The 16,367-nt window shown below is 41.6% G+C and overlaps 1 protein-coding gene across 1 annotated transcript; it reads left to right on the top strand.

The window, feature by feature from the left end:
* Positions 1-13,723: 13,723 nt before the first annotated feature.
* On the top strand, positions 13,724-15,420 carry LOC103365605 (uncharacterized). Its single transcript, XM_008293080.1, is given in 2 exon segments — positions 13,724-14,591; positions 15,116-15,420. Coding segments are annotated over 2 exon segments (1,173 nt in total).
* The last annotated feature ends 947 nt before the right edge of the window (positions 15,421-16,367 follow it).

Raw genomic sequence — 16,367 nt, 5'->3', positions numbered from 1 at the left:
TTCAAAATGGTAATGACTAGATGGTAAACTCAAGGCCTTAAAATAGTAGTCCACAATTCAATCAGTCATATCATAGTTGCTACGTCTATCTTTCTGTACCATTTTTCTCTGTTCTGTCACTCACTAAACAGAGCATATACAGATAGAGTTTTCTTCCTGAAAGGGGCATGGACAGCAGCTCAGCTGCATTTACAGTCAATGACATACGGACCAAGGCTAAATCAAATCAAATCAAGTTTATTGTCATTTTGCTGTACATACACAGTAGTACAGACAAGTTGAAAGAGTGTTTCTTCAGGATCCAATAATTTAAAGCAATTTAAATAAATAAGTCTTTGCATATCTGGCTCAGGGCAGCAGGGTGGCGCAGTTGGCAGCACTGTTGCCTCGCAGCAAGAAGTTTGCCGGTTCGCGTCCCGGTGGGGGCACCAGGATCTTTCTGTGTGGAGTTTGCATGTTCTCCCCGTGCAGTGTGGGTTCTCTCCGGGTTCTCTGGTTTCCTCCCACCTGTGAATGTGAGTGCGATAGACTGGTGAGCTGTCCAGGGTGTCCCCTGCCTTCACACTAAGTCAGCTGGGATAGGCTCCAGCCCCCCCACGACCCTAGTGAGGATTAAGTGGTGTATAGATAATGGATGGATGGATATCTGGATCAGCAGTTCAGCATTCTGACAGTTTGTGGCATGAAGCTGTTGATCTTTCTGGAGGTTCTTCCTTTAATGCTCCGGAAATGTTTGCCTGATGGTAGCCGTTCAAACAGTTTATGAAGAAGGTGTGACAATGTTCAGTGACGTTTTATCTGTCTTGAAAAAAATGATTAAAAAAAAGCTGTTATTACTCCTTACTTACTTAAGTATTTGGTGATAACCTGTCTTCTCAAATGTCATGGTAGTGTCAGTCAATTCATTTAGCACCTGTTCACAATATCATCTCAGGACACTTCAAATCATAAGGTCAAGACTTCACAATCTCAAAACAAATCCAGTAATTCTGTTTGACTAAGTATTTGGCAGCTGTGACAGCATTCATAAACATGAGCTGTCTTTCTTTTATCCATCAGCCTGCAGCCAGTGAAAATGAAATCATGTAATAAATACACATACACTTGCAGTGTGGTCCACTCTGTTCTCAGCAGTGTATCTTATTGTTGAAAGAGGATCGCTGAAGCTGGGACCTCCCTGACAGATGGAGGTCAAGGGCTGAGGGTTCCCATGTGAAAGCAGCTCAGTGACGTTTCTATTAATTAGCTGATGCTCTTTTAGTAATCCTAACAGAGAGCCAGTGTCTCTGGCGCCAGCAGCAGCAGCCCAGGCAGATGCCAGGGGTCATTACTGTCTGGACTCCTGCCTTCCTACATGTGGACTGCACTCCCTGAGACAGCTGGAAGACTTCATTTACACCACACACACCCCAAAAATCAGGATACAACATCACATAACACACACACACACACACACACACACACACACACACACACCAAGCACAAAAATTACATTTTTCTGTTTGGACTTATTTGCTGTCATTTTGCCTTTCTGAAAGTTTAAAGGAAGTGTCAGGTGGTAGGGACATATTGATCAAAGGCTGCCAGGAACGTGTGGATTGAAATAGGGGACACAGAGTGGTTGGGTGTTCGTAGACCACAGCCTACTGTGAGCTAGCATGCCTCAGGCAGTGGCGATTCTAGGTTTTACTTTTAGGGGGGGCCAATGCTATATTTTGGGGGGCACCCAATGACTGTGTTATTCGTAAATGGAGCCTGTAGCAATTTCTCGAGAAGTGTACTTTACTTGTACTCACATTGCATGACTAAATATAGACCTAACCTGATTAAATAGATCTAACACAATAAACATGATCTGGAAAAGGTTTCTGGTCAGAACATACTTGTACAATATGGAATATACAATAGTTTCAAAAGCAACTCATGACACTATTCACAGCGTGAAGACTCCTGTTAACAACTGCCTGATGGCTCAAGGTACATTAAAGTGATGCATACATGTAAACACACGTAAACACAATGCTCTCCTTTTTTATATTAACAATGTTGTTCTTCATTTGCTCTGAGGAATGTCTGTCTGTCCTGCTTTCACCTGGCAGCACGCATGGACACAGCGTCCCCTTAAGGAGACAACGACAGAGGACGTTTAGTGTCTTATCCCAGACGTGCATTCCACAAGACTTGCTGGTTGTATAATCCTGAAGAAACGCTCTCTCATCTTGCCTGTACTACTGTGTATGTACAGCAAAATGACAATAAACCTGATTTGATTTGATTTATTATTGTTATTATTATTACATCCATCCATGATCTATACACCGCTTAATCCTCACTAGGGTCATGGGGGGGTTGGAGTCTATCCCAGCTGACTCAGGGTGAAGGCAGGGGACACCCTGGACAGGTCTCCAGTCTATCACAGGGCTACACTTAGAGACAGACAACCAAGCACACTCACATTCACACCTACAGACAATTTAGAATCACCAATTAACCTCAACATGTTTTTGGACTGTGTGGGAGGAAGCCGGAGAACCCGGAGAGAACCCACGCTGCACGGGGACAACATGCAAACTCCACGCAGAAAGATTCCGGTGCTCCCACGGGAAGCAAACCTGCAACCTTCTTGCTGCGAGGCAACAGTGCTACCAACTGCGCCACCCTGCAGGCCCTGTTATTATTATTATTATTATTATCCAAACAATCTAAACGGCAGACTGACCTCACCTACAGAAGCCTGTGAGGAACAATATTCTAGGGTCTCTTTAGAACATATTGAGAGTGGCGAGGAAAACTAACCAGAATCAAGTAAAACAAGTCTAGGAAAGTCAAAGGTAGCGCTGCAGGTAATTGATCGATCGGATGACAAAGCAGGACCTAGGCAGAAGGAATGCGTGTTGAGGATTGTAGCAAGGGCAGGAGGTCCAAGCAGGGAGCAGCACAGAGAACAAGGTGGAAGAAAAGCAGATTAACCAGGATACATGACAAGCAGAGGCGAATTACTGGGCCTACGGTGAGTTTGTTCAATGAACCAAACTTTGCATAATCATGTGCTTACCTGGCACTTTGATATAATGTTCATTAGGCTTACTTGCAATATGTAAGACACAACCAACTTTCTTATAGCTATTAATAAAGTGTCTATTGCTAGTACAGTTCACTATCCTCGCCAAAGCCAAGGTTAAACTCTCTTTATAGCACAGTCTTCAGGTTTAAGTACAAAAATCCAGTCTTTTACTTCTGTGGCCAAGCAGCATACATACATTAGATAGACAAACAACTCCATCAAGGGAGCAGGCAAAAATGTAAAAAACAGCCAAATAGTGAAATGGAAGGAAATAAACAACAACAACAGAAGATTTCAACTGAACATGAACTTTTGTCAGATTTTAAAGTTACACAATTACAAATTACAAAAAGTTGACCTCAGTGTTCTCAATGGTTGCTACAACCACTGATGACAGGAGATTTCTAAGCAATGTGTTAAACAGCACTCTTGACCACAATCATAAAAACAGAAAACGCCAGAGCAGGTTGTCAGGTCAGCAGCAACAGATGGTCTCTTTTTGTCCAGATGGAGATACTGGACACCCTGGAAAATAGACAATCCTCCTTCACTTACTGAAAGTGCAGGGTAATTACAACATGATCTCACTCTATTAGTATTATGCAAGTACAATAAGAATGTTGCTTATCTTTGTTTCGTTTTGTTGTTCATGTTGTTTACTACTTATTGAATTTTTGCAGGAGTTTTACTGCCATGTACAAAATATAAACTGTGATAGAGGTAAGCACTGGATAAGAGAAACATCCCAACACAATGCAACAGCACCACAACTACACTCACTCTTAAATGAACATGCAGATGAATTATCTCCTGTTTTTTATTTTTTTATTTTTTTGTACAGTTTCCAGAGTAAATGAGCATTATAACCTTCATGAACTTTCATGAGTATGTATTACAAGACTGTTGTAAAAGTCGGCATTGGTTGAGACTTAATGTAAAAGACAACAGTAGTTTGCCAAAGTTATTGTCTGTAGTCACTGAATCCATCTCCCATGAACCTAAGTCAACTGTTGTTTGTGTTGTTTGCCTGTGTCGTGTGTCTTTGTGTGTGTGCCTAGGCATGGCCACCATTTCCCATTATGTGTAGTATCGAAGTATTAAAAGTAATCCTTATATTTAAAATTACACTAGAGCCTGTGAAAATGGATGGATGATGTAAATATATGGCTAAGAATGAGTAAAACAAAACCCAAAAACTTAACAATATATGCAATATTTGTGTTAAATTGAATCTGGAAGTCTGCTCAGTAATCACATCTTAAATGTTTCTTTTCAAATCCATTGTGGTGGTCTACAGAGACAAAATTCTGAAAATTATGAGAGTGGCCAAATAAATACTGATCAGACTGTATCTGATTTCGTGTAGCTGTCACTTAAGTCAATAAGCCAGTTTCCTAAATGTGAGCAGAATCATCTACTGCTCNCAGTTTCCTAAATGTGAGCAGAATCATCTACTGCTCAAGTTGTTACTGTCTTGGGTGTCAGACACTGCAGACCATGTTTGCTGACCATGTTTTCAGAGTGGAGGGGAAGCACAAGTTTAGCTGGGAAATGTGCACAACCTTTGGCCTGAAGCTTCTTATACAGGGATCTCCAACTCTGGTCCTTGTGAGTTACTGTCCTGCAGGTTTTAGACGTTTCGGTACTGCAACACACCTACTCGAATGAATGGATCATTAACGGACTTGTGTAGAACTTGACAACAAGCTGTTGGAACCCAATCTTTATACCTGAGCTAATTGAACTGAGCCTGAATATTAAGACTGATGCCATAAAACATGTATCAGATCTTCAATTTCCTGTAAACCTATATTGAATCACTTTCAGAGCAGCCAATGGCCACTACGATATTAAACATTAAAACATTTGGGTAAGAAGACTTTCATGAACCTTTTGTTTTCTCTCTGCAAGCTGCTGTTTGCCTAAGATTTAAAAAAAAACAAAAAACAATCTCTCTGTGGGTCTTGTTAAACTATAAAAACACAACATCTAAGTGTAATGTCAGAGTGACATTAGAGTGTCATCTGTTAATGTCATACACATGATCAAATGGTCAGCCTACAGTTGATTTGATTTCTAACAACTGTCAACATACTAGAAATGAAATGAGTGTGTAAACGAGAGCCAACAAATTTTGTTGAACTGCACCAATTCTGTTAAGGCAGAGTGGTCAAAAAATACAACCAGAGCTTGCTACAAGCTTGTGGTCGGCTACCAAAAGCAAAGATGAAAATGCAGACTGTAGGAACCATTTATGTTTGTTGTCGGCAAGTAATTTGATGTGGATTATTATTGTTATTATTGTTTGGACACATGGTGGCGGTAATTGGACACAGGGTGTATATGTAGAGGGCACAGGTAGGAGGAGAGCCAACAGTTCTCACCAGATCAGCAGCAGACCAGCATCAAACCAGCACAGATATCAGATTCACAATAGGAAAACCATTGTATTTTTATTGCATGTACATCATCGAATAAACATCCATTAATGGCAAATATACGGACTGGAGATTCTGTTTGTTGATCTGCATCGATTCACTCTGTCCCTCCTGTGCAGTAATGACAATCACAGGAAATTGGAAAAATTGCCATTACAAAGACATTTAACCAAATATTAGCATTGCTGTATGTACTTTTTTTTTCTTCCAGAAGACCTATAGTAAATCTATGAAAGAATTTAAATGCTTGATTTTTTTTTGTGACAAACACATGTCTCAAAGATTCTATGACAGAAAAGTAACACTTATGGGATCCACTGGATCCAAACTCAAGACTGCCATGATGCATGAAGTGTATATAAACTTTTGTTCACGACTGTATGCAGTTAGCTGTAGACACAAAAGTAACTTGTTAAGTTCAGGAAAAGATCCTGGTTGGGAGGTTAGAAGACCTTTGATATTGTGGTCACAATAATAAACATGTAGTTGAGGCTGTGGAACAGTGGTGGTTAAAAGACACACTAGCCTAAGTGTTATCAACCTATCCATCTACCCTCGTCACTTCCTTGTGCTGAGTTTGCAGCTCTGTAGCTCATCCTGTTTTACACACCCATCACTACAAACTCACATTATACATTACAGACCTCCTCCTGCAGGGTGGCAGCTACAGATGCAGACAGAATCATAGATGAGAAAAAGCTTATTGTCAGTTCTGCCAGTCTACAAAGCATCCAGTGGGACACCCCCTTCTGTCTCTGAAAGATGGTGTCCCTCATTATCTCTCATTCCCACACTTCTGAGGTTACCAAGCGCTTGGCACTGGGATGTGGCAGCTTTATTGATTTAAGGTACACTTTAAAGTTTATGGCTTTAATTGACTTGTAAGCTATCTGTGTGAAACATCCATCTCATAAAGTTCCAACCAAGTCACAAAGTTTGAGGATTAATTCAGAGAAAAGCGTCAGTATTTGGAAATGCTTTGATTATGCTTCGATTGACCCATGGTGTTCATGCTTTTGAGTCCCTTTTCTGCACCAGGTGCTGCAATTTGTCTTGAGTAGACTGAACAAGAAGCTGTTTTGTATTCTAAATTATATGACTTTAGATCACTGTTGTGAGCTACACATGATCTCTCTCACACACACACACACACACAGACACACACAGTGGAATCCACTTTTGCATTAAAATGAGTCAGCATGGCAGTTGTAATTTTGAATGTTGTCCCAAAAGGTTTGAGTGAGCTATATCTCTGATCCAAAAAAGATAAATATTTAAATCTTATGTACAGTGACTTAGTTAATGCTTGACTTAGAGGCAATTCAGGCCAAAAATGTAAATCAGGATAAGGAGAACTTTAAAACTATTATAACAGACAAAAGTAGATGTAAGTTTGAGACGTTCACAGAACTGAACTGTGACAAGGAACACTTATTTCATAGTTTGAAAGACGAGTGAAACAAACCATCTAAGTCACATGCACACTTTATTAGCCCCTTACAGCGCAGTTCTAAGATCCCTCATCAGACAGCTTATCATCCATTTACACTTTAACCCCAGTGACCCTAATGACCCACATGATAGCTAAGTGGGTCAATGACAGCGAAATTACCTCAGAGCACTAACGACCCCACAAAAAGACAAATACCTGGCACTTCTCATCATTTAGAACTGAAGAAGCCTTTTTTCAAAATTGAAATTCAAGTGCAACTGCCTTTGTTTTAACACTCACATATTATGGACTGGTCACAAGTTGATCTAGTTTTAATAAGCAGGCACTTCACTGATCATTTTGCCGTCTCTTGCTCAGTTTTGCGGAGCTTTCTCTCATTCATTCAGCCTCTGTCCAAAAACAGTCATCGAATCGAAGCCCACTGCTTCAAACCCCCAGAGCTCTTATTACATCCAGCCCACCAAAGCGAACACTTGAATGAATCCTTTCTCGGTTCTTCACTGTGCTTTAATTTGAATTACAATGCCTGCAGATTAAAGTAATTGTAAATTTCTGCATGCTTTCAGTTTTTTAAGAGACTGCTATCCAAAGTCTGTGACCTTGCCGCAGGCCTTGTTGGGCAAAGGAAAAATAGATAAAACATCAACCCCTATCAATGTTTCCAAAGTGTCTCCAAAGCTCTGAAACAAGGAACTGAATCTTGTCTTTTGCTTACTTTTTTTTTTTTTGCTGATATATTCTGCCTTCCTTCCCAAACTTTGTTATGCCAAAATATTCAGTTCAAAAAGGGCATGATTATTGATTTATCTGTTCCTCATGAGCTGGAGTCCCAAAGCATTGACAGTCTTGTTCCTCTGGCCTTACTTACTATGTTACGGAAAGCACACAGAGGTTCTGCGTTATAGATGCATTCAAGGCAATTCTTCTGCGCCTGTCTCACTGGCATCTTTCCACCATTCAGTGAAAAGACAGACTAAAATATGCAGCTAGACTGACATTCAATTGCCTTCGTAGCTCCTGGACTTTTAGTACTCTCTCTGAAGCTCATTGTTGGATTTTGCTGCAAACTGCCTGTTGTTTTGTTTGTTTATTGGGCGACTTTCTAGCCATAGATTTTCCAAATTCTGAACCAGGTCTCATTAAATAATTAGTTTCCAGACGTCACCTCTGAAAACTGTGTTTAAGTTGTGACATGTGACGCTGTATCCTTAGATGAAGGCACAAGATTAGGGTTTTGGTCACTGTTGTGAAGTCACTGGAGTGGAAGAAGTAACTTATAGTATTTTGTGATAATGAAGCAACAGTCAATATCATTAATGAAATTAATCATTTAACTTGGCAAGTGTCCACAGTAGCTTCTTTCTATGTGCCATTCACAATCCTGGTCAAGACAATAAAATAGCTAATGGTCTGTCTTGTTTCAAAAGTCTGGAATTCAGGAACCTGCGCCCCAGTCCTTCTCCCAGCAGCTTGCTTGCCCAACATTCCACCAAACCATCCTAGACTAAATAATAATCTGGTTCAATACATGTTTACTGCTTCATACTTTATTAGACTGGGCTTGTCAAAAAACACATTTAAGCTGTTGAAGCTACCTGGTCATGCTTCTCCTCTTTTTCTACAGCTTTCTGCATTCCAGTCCTGCTTTTTAACATTTCTATGATTTTCTTAGTCCACTGTTCAGAGTCTTATAAAACGAGGTCTCTCCCATCAAAGCATTATAGCTGGTATCCAGTTTCATTTCATATGTTAAGACTCTTCAGTTTCTAACTTGCTTGGGAATCCCTCCAACTGCCTCCTCTTCAATGAATTCAGGAAAGCTCGTCCAGAAAACAATGACAAATGTCTCCCTCTCCCACTGGCTTTGGTGAAGAAGTTAGTCACTCACTTAAGGTGAAAGTGTTTTAGCTCTAATGTAGATAATCTGTGCAGTCTTTGTTACAGCTTTCTTTGTGTTCCTATGGTGCAGGTAGTTCACTACATGCATCAAAGTGTTAAATCCTTTGCATGATCTTACAATGTCTGACTTCTTTTTGGATAATCACATTTAAAAAAAAAAAAAAAAAAAATCAATCTCAAGCATTCAGAAGCTGATAAATGTGACCCACCAATTGTAACAACCAGACCTGATACTACTTTTTGTCCCTTCTTCTACAACTTGATACCTGGGATTGCGGCCAAACACAAGAGGACAAGAACCTTTGTTTATCACTAACTCTAGGAAGGCCATGTCTATGCCTTGGTTTGCAGCTTGTCTTTGCATCCTGTGCTAGCAATCTGAACTCTCCCCTAAGCTGCACACGCCTCATTCCTTCTGCATCTGCCAGGCAACTACTGTAGCTTCTAAAGTGCAATTGTCCATACTCAAGGGCATGGGCCGCTGGTCCTCTGGAGCACACCAATGATACATCTGCCTGGATTCCAGTAAAATAATACGAGCTCAAAAAGCCACACGTAGTTCATGTGAACCGTAATTCATCAGTTGATTCTGTATATAAATGAGGCTCAGGTTTTGCATATTTTTTTAGTTATACTCCTCACATAGCACATTTTCTTTGTATTCATACAGCATACATAGTGTTTTACCAGATGGCCATCTATTTGCATTGGCATGCCACTGATGTCCTGCAGACGGTAACTATGCACACTTGCATAGACTCAAAGGAAATGCATCATGCTCAGTACCTCACATGATCTCATACCTCAAATAGAATATTTATTTTGTATAAAGTCACTATTATAGTGCCTTGCCAGATGTTCTTCTGTTGTTGTTGTTGCATGTATTCGATGTGCCACCAATTCTCAGCATGCAGTTCAGAAGGTCATGTATCCATCCATCCATCCATTATCTATACATGTAATCCCCACCAGGGTCATGGGGGGCTGGAGTCTATCCCAGCTGACTCAGGGTGAAGGCAGGGGACACCCTGGACAGGTCGGCAGCCTATCATGGGGCTACACTTAGAGACAGACAACCAAGCACACTCACATTCACACCTACGGACAATTTAGAATCACCAGTTAATCACTAGAGAGAACCCACACTGCACGGGGAGAGCATGCAAACTCCACGCAGAAAGATTCCGGGTGTCCTCAGCAGGACACGAACCGGCAACAGAAATGTATGTATACTTGGATTAATTTAAAGGAAATGTGACATGCGTGTCACCACACATAGGGTATTCCATTCCCTATTTAGACAATGACTCAATTTGTTTGCTTCCTCGTAGAGTGCAGGTTTTGGGGTTTGTGATCTCATTGACTTTCTGTGTCATACTTGCTCAGATTGTTCCAGAGCATCATTCGAGCAGTCACTCCAAACACAAATGTAAGTCATTATGAAATAAATAGTTAAACCTGACAAAGTGTCAAGCTGCCTTCATTTTAGCACTCATATACATCATGGAGCTTTGCGCTAGTTCAGGAAGCCATGATGTCAGACAAGTCATATGCCCCATTTCTGTCCAATCGCACACGTCTTCAGTCCACCTCCTTATTAATTCCACCTACTCTGTGTTTGCCACCCACTGCCACATCGGCCGCCACTCCCAGCAAATGTTCTCAGTGGCTGTCTGTGCCAAGCTTGCTCAGATTGTTCCAGGGCATAACTCGAGCAGAGTCACTGCTAAACTAAAATGTATTCCCCCAGAAATAGCAATGTCCAAACAAGCCTTTTAAACTGTAACAATGCCACTTAACCTTGTGCAAAAAAAGGTACATATAAAACATACCTGACTTAAATTTGGCTGCCATCCCCTTTAAAGTAGTCTCCTTTTGCAGTGATACACTGCTTCCAGTGCTCTTGCCACCCTTAAGCGCTCCATGGAAGTCCCATTCTGTATATATATATCACTTTTTCTGTGATGCCCACTGACCCTGGGGTACAAAATGATAGTGCACAACCCTGTATATCTTGAAGAAAATGATGAGCATGTTCCTGACATGATGCATCTTATTTACCTTGGAGACTGTGGGCTGTTCCACTGTGGAGACTGCCTCCTGTTCTCTGGGTTGTACACATGAAATGAGATGTTTGCTGTCTAGTTGTTTAAGGTCCTTTGTAAAATTGTAAATGCACACTGGCCAGGGGTCACAAAAGCCCATGCAACACAGATCTTTATGACGCAGCACTCATGACAGTTTGCACTTGTTGTCCTCTCTCATTTCAGCTGAGTTGGAGAAGGCTGACATTACTAAACTTTGACATGGTGACTTTAAAAAGGTTTTTCAAATTGGAAACAAAACCTTTGGACAAAGAAATTTCTAATTTGAATAATAGCGGGGATAAAATCAGTCTATTTGAAATATATTTTGCTAGTAGCCTTCAAAAAACACCATGCTATGAGCAAGTCACAGTTATAGAAAAAGAAAAAAAGAGATGAGGCAGAGAAAGTGACATATTTAGGAGGCTCTAGAGGATTCCTGGTGATGGTAAACAGCATCGTCTAATATTGTGATATTGTGACCAGTGCATTAGCGGTGGTTTGTGAAGTGAAACGTGTGGTGAGACTTAGAGTCTTACAGGGTGACTGTGGAATGCTACTTTGGTGCCATGAAGTCAGAATAACCCACCAGAAAAAGGCTCTAATGCCACTTAATGGACCATCACAGCCTGAATGTGTGTGTGAGAGAGAGGAGGGGGTTGTTGAGGGCTGCTGACTCGTGGGCTTTTGCGGTGAAGGAGCATTAGTAAATTGAGGGGAAGCATTAGTGAACAATTAGAATTTAACAGTGGGATGTAAAACAGTGGTGGACCTGCGGTCTGCTTCCATTAACAGGGCTGAATAGGGAGAGATAAGTTATAAAGTTGGTTTAGGTATGGCATGTGTGCATGTGTGTATTAGGAGACATTGGAGGGTATGAAATTTGTGTGTGTTTTCCATAGAGGCAAAGGAGGACTGCTGGCATAACAGCGTAACATACTGTCTTGTTCTAACTAATAACGGCAGGGACACGATGCCTCATATTGATGACTTAAAAGATAAAGTGACCACAGATAATGACGTTATCCAGGATTGGTTTTCGCCTCCATCTGCACTTTGGGCAATTTAGCCAAAAACAAAACAGAACAAAAGAAAGATCAATTTAAATTAGGCAAAACTGCTAGCTAATATGTTTGAAAATCTGCAAGAAACTGAATACATTAATGGGTATAACTTACGGAGTAATTGTCCATTTATGTGTTGAGATAAGTAAAACCTATTAGCAGAGGGACAACTGAGTTGTTTTTATTTTTAAAAATGGCTGACAACATCAAGTTTGAGGAAACAATTGTTTCCAGAAACGGTGACTGAAGCAACAATCTACAATGAGTGAATGTCTGAAACAGAGACAAGGAGAAATTAGACAGTTTATTAATAATTCTAAAATTTGACGAGGAAAAGCTACCATCTGAAGTTAATGTAGGGTATATGAACTATAAACTTCGACTCTACACCCCCTGACACTGAGAATCTTTAAATACCAGACACGTGGTCCTATACTGTAGCAGCAAAATGTTAAAAAAAAAAAAAAAAAAAAAGATGTGAATGGTGTACTAATGAACACAAATATGACGAGTATGACAGACAAAGCTGAAGTTAAGAGTCAACTGGTCAGGAGATCATAGGTTTACTTGTAAATGCCAAGCCAGCAGGACAGCAACAAAAATGCCATGAGTTAAAATATGTAAAAGGTATTTCATATGCCACAGCAGCAAGAGAGTATCTGTTCAGCCTAAAAATGAGTACACACACAAGATGCAAATGTGAGCAAAGTAATGAAGATACCCTGATTGTGGACAAAACCATCAAACCATATTCAAACCCTACTCACCACTGAGCTCTGCTTCAACACGATCACTTGAAAAACCCCATGCAGACTAGATTTTGACAATACTTGTTCTTAGGACTGTTGTGTATAAATATATTATATCATGTGTGAAGTATAGTCCTTAAGGTTTAAAATATCAAAGAAGTTGCATATATGCACATAGTCATGAAATGTCTTCTTTTGAAGAAGTTACTTGGGTCTTTTCCTTATATGGTTTCACAGGACAAGCAACAGACGGACGAAAAGAAGTCCATATAAGGATGCAACGATTCAGTGTGATGAAGATGGGCCCCAATCAGTTGTTTTACGACCTGACCATGCATCATGTGATTTAGTAGTAGAAAAGAAGGGTCAGAGGCAACAGGAGTAGTCTTGCTCTGTCTGATGCCAGGGAGAGTTTGACCCAGAGCTCTGGAATGCAATATTCAGTGTGTAATTAAATTGATTGATTGACACCGAACTGAATCCTATCTCATCTTTAGAAACGAACACGCGGAGAAAGACAGTTTTCTCCAATAGGACAAAACAAAATAAAACAAACAAAAAGCTACGGCACCATCACTACCAAATCCAGCTCTAGTACAGTGAAGGTTGTACATGTATTGTTAGGTGTTTTGAACGAAAGCATCTATCAAACGAATGTAATCTAAGGTAGAAAGAAGAAAAGATCAAACTACACTGCTTAAGAAAATACGGAAACACTTCATCATTACACATAACACCAGTTCAACTAAACTTCTGGGATATCAGTCTGTCCGGTTAGTAAGTGAATTGATTCTGAATGAGTTTCACCTAAAATAAAATAAATAAAAGTGACAACAGGTGGACAGGAAAGGCAACAGCAAGACAACCCCCAAAATGGGAGTGGTTTTGTAGGTGGTGGCCACAGACCATGTTTTTCTCTCCTTATCTTTCCTGACTGATATCTGTCTAGTTTTGCATTTCGCTAGTGCCCTTATGAATGCTGGTAGCACTAAGCGGTACCAGCAGCTCATTCAAGTTGCACAGGTAGTCCAGCTCTTTCAGAATGGCACATTTCCTGTGTCTCCTGGCATGGTCTTAAGATTGTGGAGAAGATACCAGGAGACAGGCTTTTTTGAGCGAAAGGTGATCAGCTACCTTTGAAAATGGCTTGAAGTGCCTCGTAGCCTGAGCAACATCAAGCTGTATGGAAACAGCAACAAACTCAGACTTCCTTTCAGCTCAGTCAGGGAGGAATTCATCGTTGCAAGCACATTGGAACATCAGTACACCAAATCCAGAGACAGCAAAGTGTCCGGGGCAGGGATTATCGTGAGGACGGGGAGGAAATGGAGGGTTGCAGAAGCAGTGCAACAGGCCGATTCCCGGCTACAGCACAGAGCCATCATTGAGACTGTGGCGCAAGGTAGAGCTGGAATTGGAAGCCAGACAACACCATTATATGGCTCTGCCAGCTGGAAGGAGAGTCAGAAGCTGGTGCTGGAGGAAGTCCGTGCTTCTGTGAAAGAGGAGCAAACAAGCAGAGCTGTGGCAATGCGACAACAGGGTGCCTGGACGAAGTGGGAACAGGCAATGGAGTGCAACATCACGTGGAAGGACATCTGGAAGTGGAACCCCCAAAGGATCAAATTTTTGATCCAGGGGGTCTATGACGTCCTGCCCAGCCCTTACTACCTGTTCACATGGGGCAAAGCAGAAAAACCAGCATGTCTCCTGGGTTCCAAAACAGGGACACTGGAACACATCCTGAGCAGCTGTGCAAAAGCACTGAGTGATGCTTGCTATCGCTGGAGGCATAACCAGGTCCGAAAGTCCATCACCAAGGCAGTTGGCAAGGGGATCTGTCAGGGAATGGTGGTTTTTTGCCCCTGTGTTTTTGTTCTCCTCCAGGTGTCCACCAGAGGGCGTCCTGGAGGAACTCTCCATTGACTGATTCCCTGCAGGTGTGTAGCTCACACACCTGCGATTCATTTGGGTCGTCACCACGTGTATAAGAGGAGCTTTAACCATTCACTCTTTGCCTGAGTGTTGCCCTACATGGCGACTTCTAGCCACCACCCAAGTGTTCCCTTCATGTTTCCCTCGTGTTTCATCTGAGCCTCCCTCCGTGCCTTTTCCGAGTTTTCAGTAAGATCGCCTTTTCTTCGTTGAGGATTTTTCCCATGTTCCCGCTCCTCGTCTTGTGCTTCCACCTGTACCAAATCTGAGTCTTCTCCGTGGCTTCCTGGACAATCTGCTCATTACCGGTACACCCTCGCCTTGTTTTTTTCAATCCCATCATTTTCACCTCAGTTTTTGCAATAAACCTAATTTTTCCTATCTCCACGCCTCCTGAGTGTCATTCTGCATTTGGGTCAACCTGCCCAGTTCCCCGTGACAGGATCAAGGACAGCAAATTCAGCCAAGTTCCACCTAAGGCAATATGCTTTCTCAAGGAAGGCCAGATCCCCAAGAAGAAAGCCAAGAACCCCTCTATCAGTATGCTAGCGTCAGCCCAGGACTGGACAATGTCAGTTGACCTAGAGAAGCAACTGAGGCCACATCTCGGAGGCCACAAAGCAGCTAATTATGATGGAGCTGACTGTGCCCTGGGAGGAGAGAATGGAAGAAGCCCAGAGTGGAAGAGGGGAAAATACCAAGACCTGGTGGAGGGCTGCTGGACCAATGAATGAAAGACAAGGTACATGCCAGTGGAGGTGGGCAGCAGGGGATTGGTAGGCCATTCCCTACACAAGGCCCCCGGAATCCATGGAATTACTGGAGAGAACAGGAGGAGAGCCATTGGCAAAAACATGGAGGCAGCAGAGAGAGCATTCAGGTGGCTCTGGCTAAAAATGGGGGAGCAGTGAGGACAGCAGAATGCCACTTGGACACAGGCTGAGGCTTAAGCAACCTCAGTTGGGTTGCCTGGACAAGGGTGTCTGTTGTAAGACCCGAAACACCCAGTGACTCCAGGAAACAGCGCTGATGATGTGTCCAAGTGTATGTATGTGAAGGGATGCTTTTATCACATGGGTTCAAATTCAAGCGCCTTAAGTTGATGCACAGCATGGAGACACATTCACAAACAGAGCAAGCTCAAATCCATCAGAAAAACTAAATTGCAATGGATAATTAGCTGGATGACAAGCGTGGCAGCTTTCTGTCTTTTAGCAGGCATGACAGTTATTAAGTGGCAGCCTGATCAGATGATGTCAGTGAATTCAAATAAAACACACACTTCACTTATCCAATGTGAATGCACGACACAGAACACAGATTTGGGTAGAGGGGACTTCTGTATCACACAATGCTTCCAGGTAATAGTAGCTCTGTGAGTACAGGCTAAATATATATCCCCAGGGGGTGCCTTCAGTAAATTTACTATTTTGGGCCAATTTTCTTTTCTGTGAATGAGCATAAACAAACTTTTATAACCCATGTAATGGGCTGCAAATTGTTGTAAATTGTATCTGTGGTTTTCTAATAAACACTGTCAGCAGTGTTGATATTTTTAGTTATTCATTCTGCTCCAGACAAATCCTTAAAACATGTCCGACATCAAACTGAGCCTACTAAATGAAATCACCTGAACTGGGTGCTACACAGACTTATTCAGTAAAAACCATATATCAGCCAC

The sequence above is a fragment of the Stegastes partitus genome, unplaced genomic scaffold (assembly GCF_000690725.1).
Source record: "Stegastes partitus isolate 25-593 unplaced genomic scaffold, Stegastes_partitus-1.0.2 Scaffold856, whole genome shotgun sequence".
Taxonomy (NCBI): Eukaryota; Metazoa; Chordata; class Actinopteri; family Pomacentridae; genus Stegastes; species Stegastes partitus.
The sequence above is the reverse complement of the archived record's forward strand: the minus strand, read 5'-3'. Positions and strand labels throughout refer to the sequence as shown.